This window comes from Cynocephalus volans, chromosome 9 (genome assembly GCF_027409185.1).
Source record: "Cynocephalus volans isolate mCynVol1 chromosome 9, mCynVol1.pri, whole genome shotgun sequence".
In the NCBI taxonomy this organism is placed as follows: Eukaryota; Metazoa; Chordata; class Mammalia; order Dermoptera; family Cynocephalidae; genus Cynocephalus; species Cynocephalus volans.
In genome coordinates this window covers 94,993,467-95,019,787 of record NC_084468.1, presented here as the reverse complement: position 1 = coordinate 95,019,787, position 26,321 = coordinate 94,993,467, and the positions used below count along the sequence as shown (strand labels likewise).

General features: G+C 36.4%; 1 protein-coding gene across 1 annotated transcript in view; it reads left to right on the top strand.

Annotated features, from left to right (window-relative positions):
• COL25A1 (collagen type XXV alpha 1 chain) overlaps nucleotides 1-25,557 on the top strand; it is a 429,426-nt gene extending 403,869 nt beyond the window's left edge. Inside the window, exons 23-33 of the mRNA XM_063107468.1 lie at nucleotides 975-1,019; nucleotides 4,488-4,532; nucleotides 5,820-5,900; nucleotides 6,796-6,858; nucleotides 7,497-7,547; nucleotides 10,229-10,255; nucleotides 13,750-13,830; nucleotides 16,423-16,458; nucleotides 18,074-18,127; nucleotides 22,798-22,851; nucleotides 25,372-25,557. Coding sequence (XP_062963538.1) covers nucleotides 975-1,019; nucleotides 4,488-4,532; nucleotides 5,820-5,900; nucleotides 6,796-6,858; nucleotides 7,497-7,547; nucleotides 10,229-10,255; nucleotides 13,750-13,830; nucleotides 16,423-16,458; nucleotides 18,074-18,127; nucleotides 22,798-22,851; nucleotides 25,372-25,557 — 723 coding nt within the window. The remainder of the gene's footprint in view (nucleotides 1-974; nucleotides 1,020-4,487; nucleotides 4,533-5,819; nucleotides 5,901-6,795; nucleotides 6,859-7,496; nucleotides 7,548-10,228; nucleotides 10,256-13,749; nucleotides 13,831-16,422; nucleotides 16,459-18,073; nucleotides 18,128-22,797; nucleotides 22,852-25,371) is intronic.
• The last annotated feature ends 764 nt before the right edge of the window (nucleotides 25,558-26,321 follow it).

The following is a 26,321-nucleotide window of genomic DNA, read 5'->3' as shown; positions in this document are numbered from 1 at the left end:
AATTATGCTAACAAACCTTTAGTATATAGTACTTTACTACATTTTTTTTTTAATTGTTTAAATCAGGTTAATTAAAATTTTGGTATTTTCTTCATTCATAAAATTTTTTAAATAAGATTTTTAAAATAATTTTTAAAAAATCTTTACAACTATACTGTGTTGAAGATAGGATAATATGTTCTCAGTATCTTGTCAATTCCTTATAAAATATCAGACTTGTCAAAACATATTCAAAAACTTGATTATTTCAGAAATGTATTATTATACTTTAGCACACAAAATAGATAACTCTGTCTTTGTCAATACGTTTTCCCAACAGAGGATTACCACCTTAACTGTCACGGTAACTCCTATTGCATGATTTCTGTGGTTTGTGATTTTGGTGTTGGTGTTGATGCATGCCGGTGAAAATGGTACTAATGTAGCAATTGTTTTTATCTGATGTTTAATTTTATGTGTCTTTTAAACATTAATAACCTTTTACAACACTTCCACCTGTTGAATCACTTTTTGTCTACTTAGTGAAAAAGTCAAGAAAAAAAAGATATTGTTAATTTTCTTAAAAGAGTTTTGCCTTATCTTAATAATATAGATTTGTTTTTAGGATTTGGGAAATCAAAGTCTTTGGGGTAGAAGGGCAAGGAGTGAGTCTAGAAACACAGGTAATATTAGTAGGCTCATTCATCGCAAGAAGACACGTGTGGACACAGCAGCCATTCTACATTGTCTTACAGAATCAACCCAAAAGCTTATTCAGTATTATTTTAACCTAAAATGTGTTGATACTTTAGCATATAAGTAGGTAGATTTTATAATTATGTAACTGGTGAAATTTTTCCCCATTGCAAGTCAATATTGGGGGATATCTGATTATGATAAAAATAAGAGAGGTGTATAGTGTGCTTATTAGTTAAAGCAGGACTTTTAATACATACACTTGCTACTTTTTAAAACTGTGCCTTTTCTTGATTTAGGGTCCCCCTGGAGCTCCTGGACCTCAAGGACCACAAGGGCCAAAGGTAATTCTTTATTTACTTGTTTCCATTTACCACATACAGTGTGAAGTCTATATTAAGTGTATATATCTTTGAAAATCAGTCTTACAAAATGCTGGAGAAGCTCAGATCAGCAATATTGCTTCAGAGAGTAAAGAAAAGAAATTGAGGTCTGGCCTGGAGAAAGAGGAAAAGTTAGGAAGGAAGAAAGGAAAATTTGGAAAGAAGGGACAGAAGTAAGAATGGCATTAAATTTAGGGGAGGACATTGAAAAAACAGAATGTTAAACAACGGAAAAACAGGTTTCATTGCAATTATAAATGTAAAGAAACACTAGACGTGGTGTATGAAAAAAAGAAAATATTTAAATAGAATAGGGTTGAAGGAAATATACTCTGAAACTAAGAAAGATTGTTCCTTCTAATTCTTTTGTAATAAAAAGAACAAGGGAAGCTTTAACATGATGCATTCACAAATCACAATTTTAGGAATTATTTTTGAGTCATTTTTTATATCACATCCCTTTATTATATATATTCAGACATTCTTCCATTTAAATCTTATCTAATGAAACCTACTGACTACAAACAGTAGAAACCTAGAATTACCTGATATATCTAAAATTTGTTGATGGTGTTAGCTTTATCCCTTCAAACTAAAGCTTTTTCATTCAATCATGTTTGATCAATTAACACATGGCCAGTGATTCTGGCTTTTCAGAACTGAGCTACACGTGTTGAAATATGACTTTCATCATTGGATTTTTGTAGGAGATTCAAATGGTTTTGAAATTCACCTTTTGTTTATGCTTCTTAAGGCAGTTTATTTGCTAAGTCCATCATATATCACACACATGCACACATGCATACATGTCAGCTTTTGTACTCTTCTTTTCCTAGATATTGAAAAATAGAAATCTAGTACATAGAAAAAATTATTTTTATATTATATAAAGAAATATAAAGTAAAACATTACTGAGGTCCTTGCCTATGTGAGATATATTTAGAACATAGATTCTAACTTCAAACAGATTTCATGTATAACATTAATGTAAGGTTTGGGATTTTTAACTTTCTATTTTCCACCACATTCTGGTCCCTAAGAGGTGTAACAGGAAAAAATGCTCCAATTAAGCACAGTCTATAATTTTGGTGAACATATCTGCCTGGATCCCTATTTTTTAGTATTTTAGTGTCCTGAACTAGACAACTAGAAGGAAATCTGCAGATTCCTTTTTCCTTTGTGTAGAGTTAATGAAGGTCTAAGTTCATTGCTTCATCTTCTCACTTGACTAAATCTCTAGAACCAGAATTGTTTCCAATGCTAAATATGTACCTCATTCCCCACAAACCTCAAAAGCCTCTAGGATTTATTCTCTGCAGCCCAAAGGACGACAGAAGCCCAAAAGATATCCATCCCTTGCCCCAAAGAGGTAAAGAGGACCACCTAGCTAAAGAGTTTGCATCAATAAAACCTACGTCTCCCTGGTTTTATATTCCAGTTGCTATTCCTTTACTAATTTTATTCAATAAGTAATTCTTGAGACTCTACACTGTGAAAAATACTATTATCTAGTAAGGACAGTCACTAGTTAGAGGTTCCAACAAGGAGCTTACCGCCTAAGGAAGGAGATAGGCAAGTAAAGGCACTATCTGTTATTAATAGATAAAGTGCTTTGATTAAGAGCATGTGCTGTGGACATGCATGGGAAGGTGCCTCTAAGTCTTGGGAGTCAAGGATGGCTTTGAGTTGAAACTGAAAGACAGGGAGAAGTTGGCCAGATGAATGTCTAGACGGTGGTGCAGGGAGGGGCTAGTCATTCTCCCTGACCTCCCACCTGTGCCGTCCTTCCCACTACCATCCCCCTATACCCACCCCACAATGGTCTTGTAATTGAGATCTAGTGTTAGCCGATTAGTCCCTTATGCTTTCCATGATCTCTCCTTGACAAGGTTCAGATAATTGAGGTGACTATGACCAAGAGACAGCAAAATGTAGCCCGAGTCAAGTGTGGAACTCATCTTCATCTCAGGACTGTCTGACTAGATGGGAACTTGTTCAATTAGCGTTTGTTTTTTATCAAGAATCATTTGATTTCTTACACATCAAATAACTCTTACAAACCACATCTGAGGGGTGAAGGATAAATGAATAATTCATGAATTATGTTTTTCTTTTAAACATTTGTGAGTCACATTTTAAAGGTAAAACTTAGCAGAGCAATCAATATTGGACCCAGAGTGCTGACAAGTATTCAGACTCTGAATGGAACGAGGACTTAGCCAGGTGCATCCAACCTCAGCAGACTTGGTGGTGGTAAAATAAACTTTGCTGCTACCACAAAGACCAGGAAATCTGAAATAAGGAAAGGCCCTTTTCTGCTCCTTTTTTTGTTTCATTTACTTGAAACCACAAGATCATGCCTTCCTTAAACATTGGAAAGCTCAAATTTCATGCTGTGGCCATGGCTCTTAAAGTTTTTACCAGGGAAAGGAGGTCTAATCATTTCAATATTGTGGTTTATAACATCACCAAACAAGCCTTTCTAGGAAATATAGCCTCGAGTTGGCTCCCTTGGAAATTTGTGAGGCAGGCCACTTACACTCAAAAGAGCTGCTTTTACAAAACTTTCATGGTTTGGGAATCAAGGATATTTGTAACAGGATTCACATAAATGACTCATTGATATAAAATAATGTCTTACCTTTCAAGGAATTTGTATGTTCAGTACCTTTTAAAACTGAAAGGTGACTAAACACTTGTTTGAACAAATCTCTATCATATTGTTTAAATTTGTTTTTAATGGAACATCTTCAGTTTAAAAAAAAACATAAGTCATATTTTGAGTTTGTCAAAGTTCTAATAAATCATAATATAAGTAGTAAATTTTAGTTCATTCCTAGCATAGTATAGGAAATTGGATTGATCCAAAAGTAATTTTAGCTGGATTAAGATATTATCTGATTTATTATATCCTTCAGTGAGGCTTTTCTGGAAATAGCACACTCACAGTCATTATGAGTTTGTATCTGCTATTCAAACTGTGCCAGTTAAAATATTACTGTAAATTCATGAGGCTTTGCATTCTGTTCTTTCTTGGTCAACTGTTATGTTTTGCTTTTTACCTAGATTGAAAAATAAGAGAAACCATACAGATTTTGTATGGAGAAAAAATATTAACCAACTGAGGCATATAGGTTGTTGCTAGAAGATATGATCAGCTATCAAGTTTTCTCTGAAAGTTTTTTTTGACATTTTTGTTTAGCTTGCATCTCACATGGAGAAAAAAAAAGCACTGAATCTTAGCTACATATAAGTATTATTGTACATAATCTTCCAGAAAGATTATTACTTCACTTACTTTAGATATGTGCTATAATATTCTTGGGTTACAATGCATTTCCATATTGTTCTGTCAACCAGCTACCATCATTTTTAATTAATGTTACCAATCACAAATGGAGACGAGCCATCACTTTTTATATTAACAGGGAGAGCAAGGATCTCCAGGAATCCCCGGAGCTGATGGAGAGCAGGTAATTTTCAAAGATATATGCGGTTATTTAAAGCATCATTATTGATCACTACTTTTGTTATAGGTACGAAGCCGAAAAAGTCATGAGTGTTGATTCATGATATCGTCTCTTTTTTTCAATCTGTTCTAGAGACTGTCACATTAATCTAAAAAGCAACTGGTTTTAAATTAGATATTAGTCTTGTTTGCATAAACATACAAACTATATGATGCTTTAGTTTCATTCTTAATATTCCCCTTCAATCTACCAGTGACTCCTTTGTAAATTTTTTTTTTTTTTTTTTGACTGGTAAGGGGATCGCAACCCTAGGCATGGTGTTGTCTGCACCACGCTCAGCCAATGAGTGCACCGGCCATCCCTGTATAGGATCTGAACCCGCAGCCTCGGCACTCCCAGCGCCGCACTCTCCCGAGTGAGCCATGGGGCCGGCCCCTTTGTAAATTTTTAATAGACTTGTATGATCATTACCAATTTAGTAAGAATAGTCTAATTTTTGCAGTGAATACAACTAATTCAAGGTTAAAATCAGTGACATAGTTTCCATGAAATTAGATATTGCTTTTATGCGTGATTTGGGCAGTGTTTTCTTTCTCCAAATAAAGATTACAACTAATTTGCTAGATCCTTAGAAAAGACAGAAACAAGCAGGACACTTGTAGCTTTTTAGAGTATGGCAGTATCTCTGAGGGTTTCTCCTAGAACAGAAGTTAGCAAACTTTTTCTTTAAAGGTTCAGATAGTAAATGTTTTTGGCTTTACAGGCCATGTATAGTCTCTGTTGCATCTTTTTTTTTTATATCCCTTAAAAAATTTTAAAAACTTTCAGCCTGTACAAAACAATCCCTGGGCTGGCTTTGGCGACTCCTGCCCTAAAGGAAGAATCTGACCAGGAGAATGTGGAGAGAATTCAGAATTCATAATTGAATCAAAAGGGTTAGTTTCAAGGTATTTAATGTTTTCTGGGTTTTCATTAATTACAAAAAATAAATAGCAAAAATCAAGGAAATCATAAGAAATCAAGAGGATTTCGTGATACAGTTAGAGAACATATACTCCTCAGGAGAAAGTATTAAATAAGAAGATTAAGGAGAAGACTTGTTTTTAATATCAGAGTTGTATGTTGAAATCATATAATGCTGTAAGAAATAACTGTCCCTGAAAATGAAAATCAGAATTATTTCAGTGTAGGACTCACCTATTGACAAAGTTGATCTGAAATTCTATTTTCCCAAGGATATAACAATCAGGAGTCAGTATGCTTCTCACATGCAAATCCTGTCATTTGTAGGGACTCAAAGGCTCCAAGGGAGACATGGGGGACCCTGGTATGCCAGGTGAAAAAGGAGGAATTGGACTTCCTGGATTACCGGTATGTTTATATGTGTTATGATAGGTTCTTATTAAGATGAATTAATCAATTAGAAAAGAGTTATATTATTAGCTGCAATCTCATCTAGTGGTTCATGCAATATTTTTATTTTCAGATATTTCTGGTGTTATTGGTATTATTATTATTATTATTACTACAACTGGGGAACTAAAATTTTTAAGCATGTAACCAAATAAATTATCACCTTCATGTTTTCCTGAATTATATTCTCTAGAAGACAGCAAAGTAAATATAATTGGTCACTTTAATTTACTATGCATAAGATGGTATAAATGATCATTATAAAATAAATCATAATAAAGAAGTAAACAAGCCAAAAAATATAGAACAATTAAAAAAACAAGTTGCTCTGGGAAGTGTTCTTTTTGTGTGTATGATACTGTAGGATGGTGTTCTTATAGTTTTCCCCCATAATTTTTACTGAGAATTTGGAGGGGAAAACATAAAAATTGTAAAAAGAAAAAAAATGTAGTAAACTTCACTGCCCTAGATCTTTTTTTAAACAAGGAAGTATATAAATAAATGTCAATGAAAACTAAGTTAAAAGTTAAATAGCAAAGGTAACTCTGCACCACCATAAAAGATTTAACATTTATAAGCCAATATGTCTAACTCTGTAAAGTTTAACCAATCAAGCCCAACCTAGTTTTTATTTACTTTATATTTGATTTCACACATTACCCACAATCCTAGGAATTTTAGTAAGCTTGCTGTTTTAGGCTAAAATACAAGGAGATAAATCTTTCTTTTATATATCATATGCATAATATTATAAAATTTCAAGAAGATGATGGGTTTGGGGAGAAAATTCATTTGTCTCTTACACTTTGGAAGTCACTTTACCTGCTTAACTCTGCTTAATGGTTATTTGTAGGGTGCCAATGGAATGAAAGGAGAAAAAGGAGACTCTGGATTGCCAGGTCCTCAGGGTCCTTCTGTAAGTCTTTGGTGGCTGAACTTCCATGGTTCCTGGAAAACTCTGACACCAGCCTATTATTTACCTAGTTCTGCCTCTGCCAGGTGGCTTATCAATAGCAGAAAGACCACAAACTCTTAGTTCGTCAAAGTGTGGAAGAAATATCTGTCAGCCTTGTACAGTGAGAGACAAAGTGTCTCAGAGGTCTGAGTTATGAGCAGTTTTTCAGAGGACTGTCTAATCCTGAGGAGAAAATCAATAGTTTCCCCCCAAACACTTGTGGGCAGAGCTTTGTGAATATAGAACATACATCCTTTTTTTTTTTTTTTTCTCCAGAGCCCTGTTTACGCTTAGTGAAATATTTGAGAGTTTAATGATGGTTGTGGCATTATAGCATTTCTTGGTAATCGGTTGCTTCCTTTTCTCTTAATGTGCTTTTGATTTATTCTGGCTTGTGTAGAACAACTGTATTTCTTTGAAGTTTTTTTATTCACATAAAGGAATTTCTAAATCTGGAGAACCAAACGCATCACTTCTTCCAGTCTCTGTCTTCCTCTGCAACCATTAATGGCCTTAGCAGAGCCCCAGCACAAGATTCAAGCAGAACTGCCTCATCTAAATGAAGTAACCAAACCCATATTTATCTTTTGGATATACAGATAATAGGTCCACCAGGCCCACCAGGTCCCCATGGTCCACCTGGCCCCATGGTAAGTTTCCCTCTCTCCAAAATGTAATCGTTGGTTTGAGCATGCTACTAGAGAAAACATGAGCACATCCCTCTAAACAGCCGTCTTGTGTTTTGTACTACTCTGTGGAGTGGACAGAAAATATGAGACGCTTTGATATATACTGACTTGACAGTGTTGTCTTTCACTCCTCCAAATACATCTGTTGGAAAGAGGGAGAGTAGATTTGTGATAGGAGAGTTGAGGAAAGACAGATAGCTCTGGCAAGCTTTACTCCAACCTTACTGTGTGAACATTAGCAAATCGTTTTCACCAGTCACTGCTCTAGTTTACTTGTAGCAAAATAAGATAATAATGATAGCCATTAAAGAATGGTCCAAGGTTTGGGACCCTTTAATGAAATGTTCAATAAGAACATTTATAAAATAGTGTGATAAAAACTGAAGCTTACCATACGACCCAGCCATCCCACTGTTGGGAATATACCCAGAGGAATGGAAATCATCAAGTCGAAGGTATACCTGTTCCCCAATGTTCATCGCAGCACTCTTTACAATAGCCAAGAGTTGGAACCAGCCCAAATGCCCATCATCAGATGAGTGGATACGGAAAATGTGGTACATCTACACAATGGAATACTACTCAGCTATAAAAACGAATGAAATACTGCCATTTGCAACAACATGGATGGACCTCGAGAGAATTATATTAAGTGAAACAAGTCAGGCACAGAAAGAGAAATACCACATGTTCTCACTTATTGGTGGGAGCTAAAAATTAATATATAAATTCACACACACACATACACACATACACACACAAACCGGGGGGGGGGGGAAGAAGATATAACTACCACAATTATTTGAAGTTGATACAACAAACAAACAGAAAGGACATTGTTGGGGGGGAGGGGGGAGGGAGAAGGGAGGGAGGTTTTGGTGATGGGGAGCATTAATCAGCTACAATGTATATCGACAAAATAAAATTTAAAAAAAAAAAAAAAAAAAAAAACTGAAGCTTATTCCACAAGTGACATATATTGCTGGATCTTCTCCTTTTCATTTTTATTGACAAGTGACATATATTGCTGGATCTTCTCCTTTTCATTTTTATTGTACTTCAGTTGATCCATTTGAGCCAGGCCCATGTCCCCCAGTGACCATCAGAGACAGTGACCCTGCCCCTAGATCTCAAATCTAGTGAGGAAGGCAGCCATTAAACAGGTATAATTCTCTACATGTTGAACTAATGAGAGTTGTGCTAAGGCTAGAATGTGGACAGCAGACTGCTTCAAACACTTTTGAATGGGGCAGAATAGGGGCAAGTCAGGCAGGCTGTAAAGTCACATTCATCTCTAAGGTGTCTCAATAAACCTGAAGACTTTGATAACACAGATTAAATAAATTGTGGTCACTCTTTCCTCCTACTGTGCCCTAAGAAAGAGCATGTTGAAATGATCTGAGCCACAAATGGTAACCCAGTCATTTGTTTCTTAGTACCTGCTATTTCTATTTCATAAAACAAAACAGTTATAATTGAGCTTATTTTCTTAAAACTAAACAATTCATTAAGAATTAAGCAAATGGCTACTTTTGGCTTTTTAAAAATACTCCTTCCACTTTAAATTAGTAGGTTAAATTAGAAATGCTACATCCTGCTCATATCATAAAATTAATTAGTTTAAAGGAATTTTAAACCATTATTAAAATGAGATAAGGATACCTGATAAAGTAACAGCCATTTCCTGAAATTGTTTATTCACAACTTATCTAAAGGGAAAATATTATTCTAATGTAGACATATGTAACAAATATCTAGGCATTGCTTGATAACAACTTTTTCCTGCTGTTATATGAATTCACTGATGGATATTTAAATATTTCTCTCTCCAAATAGTTTATTTTCAATCACTTGAAAAGTTTAAAGAAATCCACAGTAACCTTAGTTAATTTAAGTTGTCTAATTAGTCTCTGTATTTAGACCTTCCTCAAAATACATGTTATGTACTGATTCCTGAATGTATTATGATTTCCTTTTGTTGGTAAACAATTGTTGCAAGAGCCTTGAAGAGTTTGTCTTTGTAAAAATAAAGGCAATTTAAATAGTAATGCTTAGACTTCCTGTGTTAGGATCCTTTCTTTAATTTTAAGTTAAATCAGTGATGCTACAGGATCCCAAACTTGGCTGTCAGCTCCTCACTTCCTGTCTCTGTTAGATTCTTCAACACCTTGGGTCTGGAGAAGTTAATAGAAAAGGTTTTCTCTTCCCAGATACTTAAAATCGGGGACTTTTCTTTGGCAAATTTCTGTCTTTTAAGTCCTACCTCTATTCCATTTAAACTCATGAAGCTTCTCACGTATTCCACCCAGATAAAAAATGGGAATTTGAGAAATAGGAGTAATGTGAGTTCAAAATACTTTTTTCTCTATTTTTTTTTCATATAACCCTGGCAGATTTCTCCCTCCCTCTTATAGGTATTTAGCAGACAGAATTGCTATTAATGAATTTCCTATTACAGAGCAATCCAAGAGCTGGAAGGAAGTTTTGGATGGTAGTAAATAACATCCCCTGGCTTGCCTCTACCTATAGCTCAAACAAGAAGATCCTTGTTTTATATCTGTTTTGTTACTTGATATAATATTCACTTCTGCTGGGAAACAGGGATTCAATTCTTCATTAAAAGCTGTGTTTTCCATTTTCAGGGACCCCATGGACTTCCTGGGCCAAAGGTAATCCAACAAATCCTTTCATTGTTTGATTTCTGTTTCCTTGATAATCATGGAGAAGCATGACGGAAGCATGTCTGTCCTGTCTTATTTATTTGTCAAACAATGTTGATAATCTTTAAGCCTTTAAGTATCCAGATGTTTAAATCTCACAGTACAGAATGACTTACAACAAACTTAAGTGCTATCACCTGGAGATAGTTATTCCTCATTTTGCCTATTCCTTGTCACTATGTAAGTTTCTTAAATTACTAATCATAATATACTCCAATCAACCATTTAGAAGTGAATCTGATGAGGTTCTCAGACTAGTCCAGACTAGTTTTTTATTTTTATGGTGTCTCCGGTTGTATATTTGAATGTTATTAATTGATACTTCTTGCTTGCCATATAGTACTACTACTGCATCTAAATGCTTTGACTATCCAGCATCTTGATTTTGTACTCCACTAGAGGTCAGTGGCCCAGAATGGGAAGGGCTATATGCTGGGGAGAAGGTCACATCACTTACATGTATTTTATACTCTTTGGGTTAAAAAGAGAACAATGGAGAATAGCCTTTTCTTGTCAGAATTACTGCAGCTTGCATTGTCAGCATGGTCACCGCCTGTTCTTTGCCTTGTGTAGAAGGAGAAGACATCCTAGAGGATTAAAATGAGCCCTGAAAGACAAACTGCTTCCTCCAGGGAGTATATGTGAGGAGGACCCATGTTCTAATTTCGGCTTTGCCACTGACAGGCTATGTCACCGTGGGCAGGTTATTGACCCTCTCTGATCCTTCATTTATTCAACTGGGTAACTTACCTCATAGTGTTGTTGTGATAATCTAATGAGGTATGATTATAAAATGCAAAGCAGATATATATATAGGGTGCAGTTGCTGATAAATACCTGATAAAAGTCAGTTGTAGGGCTGGCCAGTTAGCTCAATTGGTTAGAGGTGGTGCTGATAACACTGAGATCCAGGGTTTGATCCCTATACCAGGCAGGCACCCCCCCTCCCAAAAAAAAGTCAGTTATTGTTGCTATTTGATGCTTTATTCTGAACAGAAAAATTCTGTAGCTTGTCTTCAAGGCTACTTGAGAGAAGGCTTAAGGAATGCCAAAAGTTCATCAGTAGTGAGTTCGTGCATTTAAAAGGTGGGGGTGGAGAGACATAAATGCAATGTTAGCGCTAAGCATCAGAAAACCCAGTGGCAGCCCACCCTCTCCTCTTGGAAGTGTGGCTCCCTTCTGGCCCTCCCAGCTCTAGCAAGTATTGGTCTGATTCAGGAAACCTGAGTTTCCTTTGTCAAGTCAAGAAGGTGACACCCAAGAATGGGAGGAATTCATGCCTCTTTATTATTCTTAGAACAGCTTACCTCTAGTAAGGCCAGTGAATGATGGTTTCTCAGAAGTATGGATGAGAGTTTGGGGTGCAAATACTGTTCTGGGAGTCAGAACAGAGAGCTCTGTCTATAGGCTTTGTTATCTTGGTAGTTATTTAACCTCCCTGGGTCTTCTTTCCCACTCTGTACTAAATCAATGCTTCTCACTCTTGGCTTCTCTTTGGATTTTAAGATGCCACCAAAGATCAGACTAATCATGATGACTGAGGATAAAGCCTCCAAGAGTGTTTTTAATTCATTCCATGAGTGATTCAGATAGGCCATCACCACTGGATTAGGAGATGCCCAAGATCCTTTTGATATCTGAAATGCAACGATTCATTTTGTCCACACAACTTTAATTGCTACTTAAATCATAGATTTCAGAGAATTATAAATTTGAAAAGACCTCACAGATTACCTTTGCTAGTTCCTTGATTTTACAGATGATAAACTACAGGCCAGGAAGTTTAGGTTATTTGCCCCAAATTATATAGCTAGTTAATGACAGATCTAGGACTGGAATTTCAATTGATGTCCACTCCTATCGATGCATGACTCCCCACCAAAGAATTTCATAGCTTACCAAAGTTACCCTGCCTGCTCATCATCTCAACACCACTTGCTGAAAATGCACACACATGCAAAGCCACGGATCTCAAGTTTACACCAGTTAACTGAAGTTGACCATTGAGCCTTGGTCTTAGTATCATTTAACCTGACTCTGTGGCATTCCCTCTATCATACTTTACTGATCAAAGCACATCTGGGTTTCCTACAGTGGCTGCACTGTAAACATGTACCTTTGAAATATCGAAAATCCACCATGTTGTGCCAATGTTTTCATTACTTTGTGACCCCTTTGAATGTTCAAATGCATGGCCTTTAAGCATTTAAAGTTCCATGGATGAATCTAGCTCAGTGTTTCCCAGAATTCCCTGATGAGGAATCAGCTGGAGGGCTTATTAAAGGTGTACCCATTCCTGTGGTACTACAGTCTGGGTGGGCCTGGACTCTTTATGGCTAACATGCACCACACTGATTTTTATCTTCAAGCAAACTGCCCAGGTTAAACATCCCTCCTGCCATGTGAGCATAACCACTCCCCGCTCCTGCCCCCACACAGCAAGACTCTGTAGGGCATTTGAGTCTGGAATCATCTTCCTTTCACAAGTCTTTCAAGATTTTCTTGACAAATTAATGTCTGTACTTAAAAGTTGAAAAGAGGCTGGCCACTTAGCTTGGTTGGTTACAGTGTGGTACTGATAACACCAAGGTCCAGGGTTGAATCCCTATAGCATCCAGCTGCCAAAAAAAAAAAATTTTTTTTTGAAAAGTATACAGGGCAGAAGTTTCTCTATCTCTAACATGCTGTTACTGATGGAAAATAGGTGTACTGTATTCCTAGATTTTTAAAAACAGAGTCAAGAGAATTTATCACTTACCCTGGATTTTGTAATGTCACCCTCAGTTAAATTCATACCTCCTTTATTCTAACGTTGGGCAGACAGACAGTTAGTAAAACTACGTAAGTTCTCTGATCTTCATATTCTCTTCTAGGATTGGCGATTTGTTGTTGACTCTATTGATTAATCCATGTAGGGACTTGACTTGGCAATGTCCATGAATGAGGACTTGCTAAATGGCATTACTTCAAACATCAGCTGCTACATTTTTAGCTCATTCCCCTGGGCAAAATGCTTAAAGGCTTAAAATGTCTGTCTGTAATACTGTCCTGCATATTCCAGTTTTCCATTCCAGCAGAGTGGGTTTTTCCCACTGAACCTCCCTCAGCATCCTGCACTCTGATTGTCCTTGATTTGCTTGATTAGAACAATGTAGTATAACACTAATTTCCTTGAGATAGAACTGAAAAATTCAGGAACTCAGTCATACACATTTTGATTGTGAGGTGCACACTTAGTTTTGCTTCCTAGAATATTATTTGTCAATTTCAAGGTTTTGAATAAATTTTTTAAATTAATTTTTGAACTGATGCAAGACAAATCTAGCCTGACTCTGCTGTTACCTAAAACTGGAATCTGCAACAATTTCAGAGACTGGCTCTCTTCTCTCACAGTTTAAACACCCATAATAGCAACCAAAATTGGCATTTGCTTTTGCATTTAGGGTGAACCAGGGTTAAATGGTGTTAAAGGATTGAAGGGTGAACCAGGTCAAAAGGGTGACAGAGGACCCCTTGGTCTTCCAGTAAGTAAAGAATACTTTCCATTTCAGTGCAAATCTCAGATTTTTCTTTCTACCCTAAGTAACAACTCTGGTTTACTCAGTGGCTATTTTACTGCTGAGATTTCTGTAATTAGAAAACATATTATGTTGGGAGGGAGGTTTCGGTAATGGGCTACAATAAACAACCACATTGTATATTGACAAAATAAAATAAAACTAAAAAAAAAAAAAGAAAACATATTATGTTAAAGCAGAGATCAGCCCAGTTTTGTTTTCTCTGATGCCTGCTCTTGTGTTAGAGGAAGGCCCATAACAAACAGTGCTATAAATGTTCTTCCATTACATACATGCCAACCTTCCTCTTTTAGGGCTGACAGTTCTTCTCCCATCATTCTGCTCTTTAAAAAGTGTTGTGCTCACTATTTATTAATTTCTCCCAAATGCTTCTATGATTTAAGGCAGTTTAAAATCCTCCCTCAATTGTTTTTTCTCCTCGGATACCAAAAGCTGTCGCCCTCTGTTGGCGGCAGGTGTGTAACTGGCTGTTGATGGTGTGAGATCATCGCTGTGGCTCCTTATGTTAATCAATCATACTGTGCTCTACATGTTTTATGTTGTTTGTTTTAGAAATTTCCTGTTATGAGATTCTTATGAAAAGAATAGCATGGAAGAGATGGGTTGCAGTTGTTCTAGAGATTTTTATTTTTAATGAAAAAGGGATTCTCCCCACCTTCATGCACTTCGTGCAAGCCTTCTTTCCCCAATTAAAAAAAGGTTTTTAAAAATTATCATTGAATATGAGGCTTTAATTTCAAGCATTTCATATGCTATTTAGCCAATCAGATAAAAGTCAACAAAGATCATTATATATTGCATTAGTAAAACATGACATAAAATCAGTAATAGAAAATAATCTATTTATGTATTTGAGATGTGAGAGAAAAAAAATTTGATGACCACTTATTTCATTTTTCCCATCGGTACTGTACTAAGGAATTCCACTTGATAGCCAGTGCCTTACATAGATCAGGCATATAGTAGATATTCAATATATATTTCTTTATTGAATAAATGATGATATAAGCCTTCTATTAGAATATAATTAAATTACACCAATTACATCAATGGCCCACAAGCATGAAACCCCTCTAACATCTGTGAGTCATTAATTCAGCATTCCAGGTAGATATAATATTGTATTACCAGTATAAAATTTTTACCATTTCATTTGTTTTTAATTGTTATGTAATTGTAACTGAAGAAAGTATCAACAGGCAAAAAAAAAAAAAAAAAACCTTTGGGTTTTCTATTTTACTTAAACTTTCAATTTGATTTCTTTAAAGTTTGTCCTAATTTCAAATTTAGGGCTCTCTATAATTTTTATTCAACATTTAGACAAAAGCTCTATGCTAGCATTTAACAAACAACAATGCACATTTTTAATTGTAATCATTGCTAACTAAAGATGTATTTTGCAGTTATAGTATAGATTATAATAAGATTATACAGAAAGAATTTTTAAATAAAAAACTAAAAATACCCAAAATGTATATGGTATAGCATCATTGGTAGAGTCTGCAGCTGGAATAAATTTTTTCTTCCATTTGGTATTATTAACTGCATCTGAAGCATAAAATTGGGAAATAGTTCTGCAACCTTGCCAAAAGAATTTATAAGGCCAGTGCATTGTCTTTCTTAAAAATCACTTGATCTAATCAATATTTTCAAAGGACTATAAATAATATTTGGGCTTTGAGATACAAAAGCCATATCAAAGATGTAATTATGCTTATTCTTGAAACAAGCATTGGCAATGTCATTTTTTAATCATGCACTGTCTAGCCTAGAGTTACAGGTAAAGAAAAGCATGCATTACCTGAGAGCAACATTATATTTTTAAGGCATTTTCCATTCAGGCTTTGATACATGGATACTTTGAAGTGAATTGAGGAAAAATTTAGTATGAGAGTTATTTTTTTGCTTTGTCTCATGAATTTTTTTCTGGCTTTTTCCTGTTCCTAGAAGTCCCTCTAGTGGTGACTGATGTGAACAGAAGGAATAACTCAGAAAACAATGAGTATTGTTCCTGTAAAAAGAGTCATCCTGGCATGTTAAAACCCTGCATTTGTTATTCATAAATAGTATTTTAACAAGTGTAGCTAGTTCTTTTTTCCTCCTCTGAAATGCTAAACTTGATTATTATAGGGAGCCCTTTCGTAGGAGATCACCATTATTTTTTCTTCAGAACCGAAAAAACCGTATTGTGGGTAGTACAGTCTTTAGAAAATGAATTTCATATGAAAATTAGATAGGAGCCTCTGTTAACAGTAACTACTTCGTAGCCCACTTTATAAACCTCATTAACTTGATTTCTAAATAAGAATTTGTCGAATAGAAATGTCATTCAAATGCCATCATCCGTGGGGTGTTTATTGTCATGTGGTTTGTTTTTTAAAACTAACAATTTGTAGCAATGTGATATTCATCCCAGAACCCCGTGACTGCTAGTATGTTGTTTGAAGTGTTATATTTGTTCATCGGTACCTCATACTAATCTCTGTTCTTGTCATTCGTGTTACACCCACCAACCCTGCTACCAACCAAATCACGCAGGGAGCATCTGGCTTAGACGGAAAGCCAGGATCCCGGGTGAGTCGGCCCCTCGTCTTGCTCTGGCAGGTTCCGCGGCTGTCAATCACGTGCTTCAGGGCAGACCCCCTTTGCTCCATGTACTCTTATCAAATAATGAGGGGGGTACTTAGGGCTGGAGTAAAAGGGGAGGGCAAACACAGATGCTGGCAGAAAGGGGAGAGGTGGACAGAGAACAGGTTGCAGCTCTGTTTGAAGTACAGCCTAAACTGCCAGAACATCTTTCTGAAGGCCACGTTCAAGTCTGGACAATTTCTAGGTGAGAAGAATGACCAGTCTAATTGGCTTCATTGTCTTCAAATCCCAGACAGATTTTTCCATAACCAGTAGACATTCCCTAAAATTCCATGAGAGAGGGCCTCTGAAGAAATTCAAATAATGTGAATTTATCACTTTCTCTTTTAGGTTTCTGTCCATCTTAGAAATGTAACTTCTTCCTTGGAACTAACTTTCAAATCTCTGTTCATAGAAATGACTTGTCTGTCCTCTGTCATTTTGTCTCTTTGGTTCTTAATGATTTCATCTGTTAAATTTCAGCTACAGATAACTTAGTATTTAGAAGTCTTCAGAAGAGGAACTCTTGAGTTCAGGCGGTAGGAAAAAGATCAGTTAAGATGAGAATTCACCGTTAGAATGAGTTTGAAACTCTGAATTCTTTCATATCACAAGTCTCTAACATAATAAACCAGAATAGTAGAATAGAAACAGGAATACTGTACAAAAATTGTGTTGGAATAGTTCCTACATTTGCAAATGTAATAAATTCTTTGCAAATCTAAGCACGGTTTTTGTGAAAAATGAGCACGTATCCTTGAAGTCCTTGCTACATTTTTAAGAATCTAAAAGAAACTCCAAGCTTTGCAATTCTAAAAACCTGCTTCAGGCGGTCATTCTTTTCACTGGACTTGAGTGTTCCACGTGTATTTAAGTATTATCTTCTCTATCACAGAAATCTTAATCCTGAACTAACCAGGAGGCCAGAGGGCAGTTATGCTATTAACTCATCCCGGCTGCTTGGTTTGTGAATTGTAAGCTTGGTGACATCAGCCACTGAAGCAGAACGTGTAAGAATAATTTCTTCCCCGTAAGCTCCTGCTGCTCCCAACAGAGCTGCAGAAAGTTTGGTTGGAACAGTTAAACACTGTCCTCATTTATTTCATTTTTTTCCCCACTCATATAACTGGACAAGCCTCTTAAGCAGTTGAAAACAAAGCTTCAGAGCACGCCTGAGCTATGATGTATGGAGAGAGGACTTGAGGAAGAGGTGATAGGAAGGAAAAACAGTTACATTACTCTTAAGATTATAGAAACGAAGTGAAGATGTGCCATTTAGTCAGGGAGGAAATATATAATTAAATATGATACACAGCTTTTTGTGTGTACCCTTCCTTGAAATATGCAGTTATATAATTCATCCTTTTTGCATGAGTTTCTGGAAAACCACTGGCCTGAATGAATCAAGTATAAAAGCATTTGTAAAGAAGATGAATTGTCTTCCTGACATTTTAAGGCATCATTCACCCAGGAAAAGTCCCGGATAAATTATAACTGCTTTTCTTGCAGCCCTTGTGATATGTCTCATATTATCTTATTTTTATATGTTTTTTTCCCTTAGGGTACAGATGGTCCTATGGGACCCCATGGCCCTGCAGGTCCCAAAGGAGAAAGAGTAAGTTGCTTCTTAAGTTAAGCTGTGTGCTAAAGAAAAGACAGAGCATGGCTTTTCCATATTAGTTGAACTTGAATTGCTCATTTTCCAGAAGAAATAAAGGGCTATCTAATATTAAATGGAAATAGAGACCATCTTACATTCTATTCAGAGTCCTAACACTGACAGAAGAAAACCACAGAGTATAAAATAGAATATGGTGGACTTAATAAAAACAATGCATACATTTACATAGCTAAAATAAATAGCTCAGATTATTCTTCCTTAGCCCATAAGGAAGATATTTTTATTTGGACTTCATCCAGAAAATTGAAATCAATGGGGCTAAAATTTCCAGAACTACATATTCTGGTTGATAATCTTTTATATAAAGCTACTGTGTTCATTCAGAGTAAGTTATAACTTTTTTCCAAAGGAAATTACAAAACCTAAGTATTCTCCTCCGCACCATTATACATGCTCTCTCTTTTTTTTTTTTTTTTAGCTAAAGAATAGCCTGTTTTTCTCTAACCATAAGGAAATAATTTTAATGCATTATAAAACAAAAACCGTTCACTAACCTCTCTATTGCTAGTCCATGTTTCCATATCCTTGGGGAAAAAAAAAAAAAGACATTCAGAATGGAAGATAAATATCTGACGTAAAAAATGTACTGCAGCATTAGCCCCTGATCATCTGTCTGGAACTTCTCTCCCTCTCTCTCTCCCACTTTTTCTTTTCCTCACCTTGAAAAACTCAGAGTTTTTGTGTGTCTGAGTAGAATTGGGTCATCAGTTTCCCCACCATCCAGGATAGGATATAAAGAAAGTATCCCAATAGTGAAGGCTTCAAAATGTTGGAATGATTTGCTGTTCAAGTTTGTGGACTTTTAAAAACTAGCTAGATTTTCATCAGTCTGGAATAATATGCTTTAAAAAAGAGGGCCGGGTAGTGATTTCTTTGATGTGCCTCCTAATTCCATAACTCTGTGTCCTGTAAAGTGACATCATTCATTCAGTAAATGCTTATCAAATGCTACTATGTGCAAAGCATGGTACTACTTCTATTGTGAAATGGAAACTCTCTTCTCCCACTTATATAAAGCCTGTTTTGCTAATTTGCTCCAGTATGTAGAAGGATACCATTGTAATTGATTCATTATCCCATACCTTTTATTCATACTTTTATTAATACTTATATACTCAGTGCAGCGAAGGAAGCAGCTATTTTCCCAAACCTAGAAGAGTTTGCAATCAAATTGCAGAGAAAAAAATGTACGCAAGAAATACCCAGAGAATGAGGCCAATGTGAATGCAAATAGTACGCGCGGTACATACAGTGATGAAGACTGGCTTTATCCAAGAGTGCTTCTAGAAAGAGATGAGTGGGAAAGGAACATGTAATTTGAATCTGCAATTGTCTTCTTCCTAAGCTCAAACCAACGACTTCTGAAGATCATCTTAATTAAAATATTTAAAAGCTAAGAGCCTCCACGCTGCTGCTGCAGATTCTCTGTCAAGCATTGTAGCAAGAAACCCAGCCCATGTACTAAAAATGGAGCCACAAATCTCAGGCGGTCTTTTGGCAGAATGCCCCAGGGCTCAAGAGAATTTACCGTTTGGTAAATCAGCTGCTACTTCCGATAGCTCCACAGTGTCACAAGAGTATCAGGTCTCCGTGCTCGGGTAGAATTAACCAGAAGAGCAGATGAAATTGCTAAGAATTTTGAAGGCATAGTTTAAGTCAAATGGTGTGCAGTGTGAAGTGTTACACTTGTACTTACCGAGCATGTTAACTGTCTTAACTGGATCGCATATCAGAACTCTCCAAGTGCCCCTCATCCAAAGTGCTAAACTGGAGTGTGATTCTCAGTTAATGGACTCTGAGGCACCATCTGGACTCTCTTGAAAAAATGTCAAATTTTAAAAAGGTAGGAATCAGCAAGGGAAGGCATTCTAGAATAATTCTTCAATGTAGACAGGCAGATTAAAGAATCTAAATGAAGTTAGACCAGCCTAAAAGAATCCAGGCATTCGAGAGGCATTGTTATTCAAAACTGTTCAAATGTCTGGCTGACAGCATCAGTATTTAGCTCTCCGTGCACCTCCCTGCCCTCAGCCGCCTTCTTCATTAGGCCTTTAACTGCTTCAGAACACTACAGAGTGTGTCAAATGGGAGAGCTTCAAAAATTCCTTTGGAATTATTTAATCCAGGAAAAGAAGTTGCACGTTCAAATCCCTGTATTAATATTTCATTCCTAAAAGTACTCAAACTGGAACCATTAGGATGCTTTGGGCTCTAAGTGACAGAATCCAAACTCAGAATGGCTTAAACAATAAAGAATTGTATTGTTTCCTAAAACAAAATATCCAAAGGAGGACTCTAGGCTTTGCTTTAGTGCCCTTTTCCACATGCTGGCTTCGTCTCTTGACCACAGGCAAGCTGGTGGCAGTGGTTCCAAGCCTCCCCTCCAGTGAGCCATGGGCCGGAGAGAGAGACTGTCCCCAGAGTCTCTTCCTCAGCAGGGAGGAAACCTTCCTGAGTGGCCCAGCTGAAGGCCGCAGGCCCCCCATTGGTCAGAGCTGGGTCACATGCTCATTTCTAAAGCAGTCGCCGGCCAGAGAAATGGAATCGTCATTATTAGCTTAAGTAATTATTGGGGGCAGGCTATTCTAGAAGAGGAGTTCCACAGACAGATGTTCTAGTGAAAGCTTTATTCAAATAAGCCATAGTATATTCATTCTTCAAACAAGACAAAGCCAAGCTTCTCAGAGAAGGGGACAGTGAGTAGTTTCATCAAAATAATCTGTGGAGATTTCTCAAACTAGGCCTACTCTAGTCTGTGGAGTTATTTCAAACTAGGCCTTCTACAGTTTATGTGAACCCTCCCTTTAAACCCCTCACTTCCCACTACACACACACACACGCACACTTACACACACACTTACACGCACACACACACAGTCACCACACAAACATACACAGCCACCCACTGTTATGGAAATCATAAGTACCACTACCAAATCAAACTGAAAGAAATTGATTTTGAGGCCCTTTTCATTAAAAACAAGACTTCTAATTGTATAATACTAATTATAAATACTCTTTATGGCACATTTATTTGCCAGCATACCATTTCATATATTACAGTCACATTTAATCCTCAGAACAGTTTTTGCAGAATGTGTATTATTGTTCTCACTTTATAGCCAATGAAACTCTGGCACAGAAAGGTTAAGAAAGTTGCTGGCCAGAAAGTGTCAGAACTAGAATTCAAATTTAAATCTGTTTCATTTAAAGCTTGAACACTTGACTGAATGCAATTGCTGCTGCTTAAGTAATAAACATGAAGTAATAAAAGCTCAACAAGCTTTTGTCATGTTTATTTTCAGTAATCTCACCTGTACTATATGTGCCTCCCCGTGGCAGTGCTAATTAGCTCCACCAACCCCTTAAATTTAGATTAAAGAAGAATATTACCAGTGACCTGAAATGTGCTCACATAGGAATCTGGGGTATAGAGAAACACAAGCAGGCAGAGTTATCAGCGTAACCTGGCATTTTACCCAGCAAAGAAGATGTGTTAACTCTTAAACTTCTTTAGGGGTATAATAAAAAAAGGTAGCATTTTTTGTTTGGCTACTCATATAAACATCACCATTAATCCTGAAGTTTTCATACTAAATACTAACTTTAATTTGGAGATTGCAGCAGAAGGAAACACTATTTGAAATGCAGAATATCTTTTCTTTTTGTTTGTTTGTTTCTTTTTTTTGTGGCTGGCCAGTACAGAGAGCTGAACCCTTGATCGTGGTGTTACTGGTACCATGCTCTCCCAAGTGAGCTAACCGGCCAGCCCCAGGATATCTTTTTAGTATTACAATTATTTCATTCATTGCACCACCTCCAATAACATTTATTCTTTATAAGCATTCAAGATTATTGTTTAAACTGAGAAAAGTTATTCTATTTAAGCAGGCATTTGGAGAGAAAGTGATGAAGGTAATGGATACACCTTATCAAACATAAAAAATTTTAAACCCTCTTTTTTGAGAAGGAAGCAAAATGTGTGCATGATTATATAGATTTGACTTGATTCATTCATTCAACAAATATTTACCGATGTACCAAATACTATTCTAAGCCACGGGGATGCTGTAGGAAACAAAGCTAGAGGCCCTAGAACCCGACTATGCATATTCTAGTGAGGGCAGCAGAGAGTAAACAGGTTATAACATTTGTGTGTCTACCGGTATGTAAGGCCATGAAGTGAAGTGCAGCCAGGTAAAGGGAGGGGACAGTCAACAAAGGCTATTTGATATTAGAAGAGGTATTTGATAGAGGGAAAATAGCATTTTATTCTTACATTTTTTAAAAAAGTAGTAACATAATTAGTAACAAATGTTTCACAATAACGCTGAAGAGACCCAATTATGGCATCCTGTATATGCAAACCCTTTTGCATAACTGGGCAGCAACAGTCTCTTACTACCCTTTTTTCAAAGGTAATTTAGTAAAATATGCTGTCGTGGATGACTTTTACTGTATCCCTGGCAGTGACCGTGTAAGAGCCTATATCTTTGGAATTTTGACAGAATGATACTTCCAATAGAGGCTTCATACACAGCCATAGAGAAAGTGTGGGAGATATGTGTGCATGTATGATGTGAACTTTCTGATTTTTGTTTTAGGGTGAAAAAGGAGCCATGGGAGAGCCTGGACCCAGAGGACCCTACGGTCTGCCTGTGAGTTCACTGTCACATGTGCAGTCACCGCCATGAGCATGCATAGATGTCCTGTCACTGACACAGTTAATCCTCACCTTGTGGGGCAGACTAATCACATTAGACGAACAAAGAACAATCCACTGATTACCTACAATGTTCTTCACAGACAGGTTACATTCAGTCTCCCACCCTCTCATCACGTACAGACTTCATGAGATTGAGAGGATCGTAAATAATGGAATAAAAAGTACTAACCTAAAAGCAGGATTTGACTGTCAGATAACACCCTCCCTGTGCCATTTGCCTGGATGCTCATGACTGGCACTTCCTTGGAAGGTCACTGTATCCAAAAATGGGTGTGGAAGCTTCATTTTAAAACAACAAGCTGGCCAGTTGGCTCAGTTGGAGCACAGTGTTATAACACCAAGGTCAAAGGGTTTGGATATCCGTTCTCATTGATTATTTACTTAAACTACTCTTGCTACTAAAAATGATTCTTCAAATTAAGTTGATATTTATGATGATTTGATTGATGTTTCTGACCTTTCTAAATTACTGTGATAAGAAATGAAATTCAGAACACAGAATGTTGATAGTGTTCTATCTCCTGAAAATTCTCAATTACGTAGAATTCAAATGAAGACCTTGGGTTTACTTCAAAAACATTATCTTTAGAATAATTATAATTGATTCAGTAGGGTAGGGTAGGACGACAACAGAAGCATATATTGTATTAAGGTTTTTAAACACCCCGTACCTTCCACGTACTTTTTATGAACTGAAATAATAAAACTATGATTACCTCAATGCTAAACAATGCTGGCTTTGAAACAGATTTCAAAATCTAATTGACAGAATCAAAGCAGCCTCTCAGGAACTTTGGGTGGATCCATAGCATGACACAGCAGGGTCATCACCATGATCGTCTGCACCGTGGGGGTGAATCTGTCATCCTTGAGTAACAGTCTTATGACTCCTTTTATATTTGGGGATCATTCCTCTACAAAACTTGCTTAAGACCAGTTTTTAAGTTGTGACCCTCACACCCTTAATATCTGTACACAGGTGTACATCTGGCCAAATTAGGACTATATTTAACAACAGTTTTCTTAAGGTGCAGCATTTGATTCCTGTACTATCTCCTTAAAAAAAAAAGTTTTTATATTCTAACCTAACTACTAAATTTTAAAACTGAAGTAGCTTTGATTCACATCCTCTAATAGTGCTAGTCTGTCTTAAAGTCAACTAAACAATATTTTTGCTTTCAATTTAAATCCTGTGCTGATAACTTGGATACCAAACATTAAACTTCAGCAGAATATCTGTCTATTTAACTCAACATACAATAAAAAATTTTCATGACCCTTAATTGCAACACTAACAGTTACTTTACTTGATTTAGTTAAAGAAATTTGTAATACTAATCAATAGAGAATCTTTTTCACATTTCCAAAGTAGTTCTAATATTAGTGTTGCATGTCCAGATAGCCTTAAATAAAACAACGTATTCATGAGACTTAGGAACACTAATGTAGCTACTATGGTTCTTTGGCAGGGGAAAGATGGAGAGCCTGGTCTTGATGTAAGTAATACGTACTGTAAACATCTTCCTATTATAATAGATGTTGATGGTCTCCATCATCAATAACAGCAAGAATACTTATTTTTTCTGTGCATATAACTATGCACAAAGCATATATTGCTGTGCATGTAGACAGCAATATACAATACACTACTGTTTGCATGAGATAAACATAAAAGCCAAAAACATAATTATCTGGTATAAAATTAATAACTGGAAGTAGATAGTGGCACTTCAAAATACTTTTGCAAATTAAGAATACTCAACATCAGCATGACCCACTTATAGAAAAATATGCATAAAATCAATATACGTCTCACATGCTACCCTTAGGGAATGGTATATTATGTTTTTTCTTACAGCATTTATGCAACAGTTTTTTCTCTTTAGCATTAAGTCCCTATATATCTTATGCTAACATAAAAGTATAAAAATAGAGAATATTAAAAGAAAATGCTTCTAGAAATGATCACTGTTCATCCTGTATTCTGTGAATAATGATGATAGCAAAGCAATAACAGTTACTATTTATTGAGCACCTGTTATGTGCAGGCATCACTCTGGCATTTTGTATGCATCCTCTCCTTTAATATTCACAACAGCTGCGTGGTAGATATCATTAACCTCATTTTACAGTCAAGGGACTAAAGCACAGAGAGGTAAGTGATTTGCCCAAATCCACACAAATCAGTGAACTTTCCGGGATTCAAACTAATATCCTGGTATTCTTTCCGCTACACGTTTCTTAGAAGAAAAAGCAAGAAACTTGTGGTGTATCAATAATTGAGACATTAGAAAACTATTATTCCTAAGTACTGCTTTACCTAAGATTTAAGATTATTCGGCATGCCAGCTCTCATCAGATTTGAGTTCAGAAACATGAAATCCTAATTTTTTTCAATATGATTTTGCCAGTTACACCAATAGATCTTTTCGGTTTGCTTTTTATCCTACAGGGCTTCCCTGGCCCCCGGGGCGAGAAGGGTGATCTAGGAGAAAAGGGGGAAAAGGTGACATCTCCCTCCCAGCATGTACCTTGTTTGATTCTTTTCATGCTGATTGCTTTGCTGTTCAACCTGTGTGATTTTATCAGACACCTAACCTTTCTCCATCCTGTGCTCCAAAAACACACTGATGCCTGAACTAAGGAATCAGGTCCTCAAAGAAGAAGAAAGGTACACCACACATAAGGGCACTTTATAATCCCTAGATATCCAAACTACAGTCTTTCAACTACCTGACACCAATTTATTAAAAAATGTAATGTCCAGGGATTAAAAAAAAAATTGTTTAAGAAAGTAAAATTAAAAAGCAGAAATCTGCAATGGTATTTTGGCAGAGTTCATCTCTGTAAAGTCAGCATCTCATTTATCCTCACAAAATTCCCAGTAGAAAGACAGAGATGTATCTTGATATTTTTTATTTTAAAATGATGAACAAGGACTGAGACTGATAAACCACAGTAGGTCCATTATGCAGGGACTAGGACTTGCCACTTTCAGATTCAGAGCTGGCAGCCATAGACCTTTTAAATGAAGATATTGGCGTGTTTTATGAGGTTGGTGGTGAGGTTCTATCTCAGGACCCTCAGCTCCAGGGGATATAGGAGCTAATATCAGGCAATATGGTTTTATAAATGAAAGGAAAGTTTGGATTATGAATTTTAAGTATCATTTTTTCCTTTCTTCTCCTTTGTTCTTCTCTCTCTTTTCCTCTCTCTGTACTTTGCTTGAACCTTTGACCCAATAGTGAATCTAAAAAAAATTTTTTTTATATTGACACAGTAAAGAAGCCAACAAAAACTCGACACCTCAGTAGAATAGTGAAAATCTTAAAGTAGCTGGAATTGCACTTTCACAGTTCAAATTAAAACCAACTATATTTCTCAGATTAATGCATGCCCTGC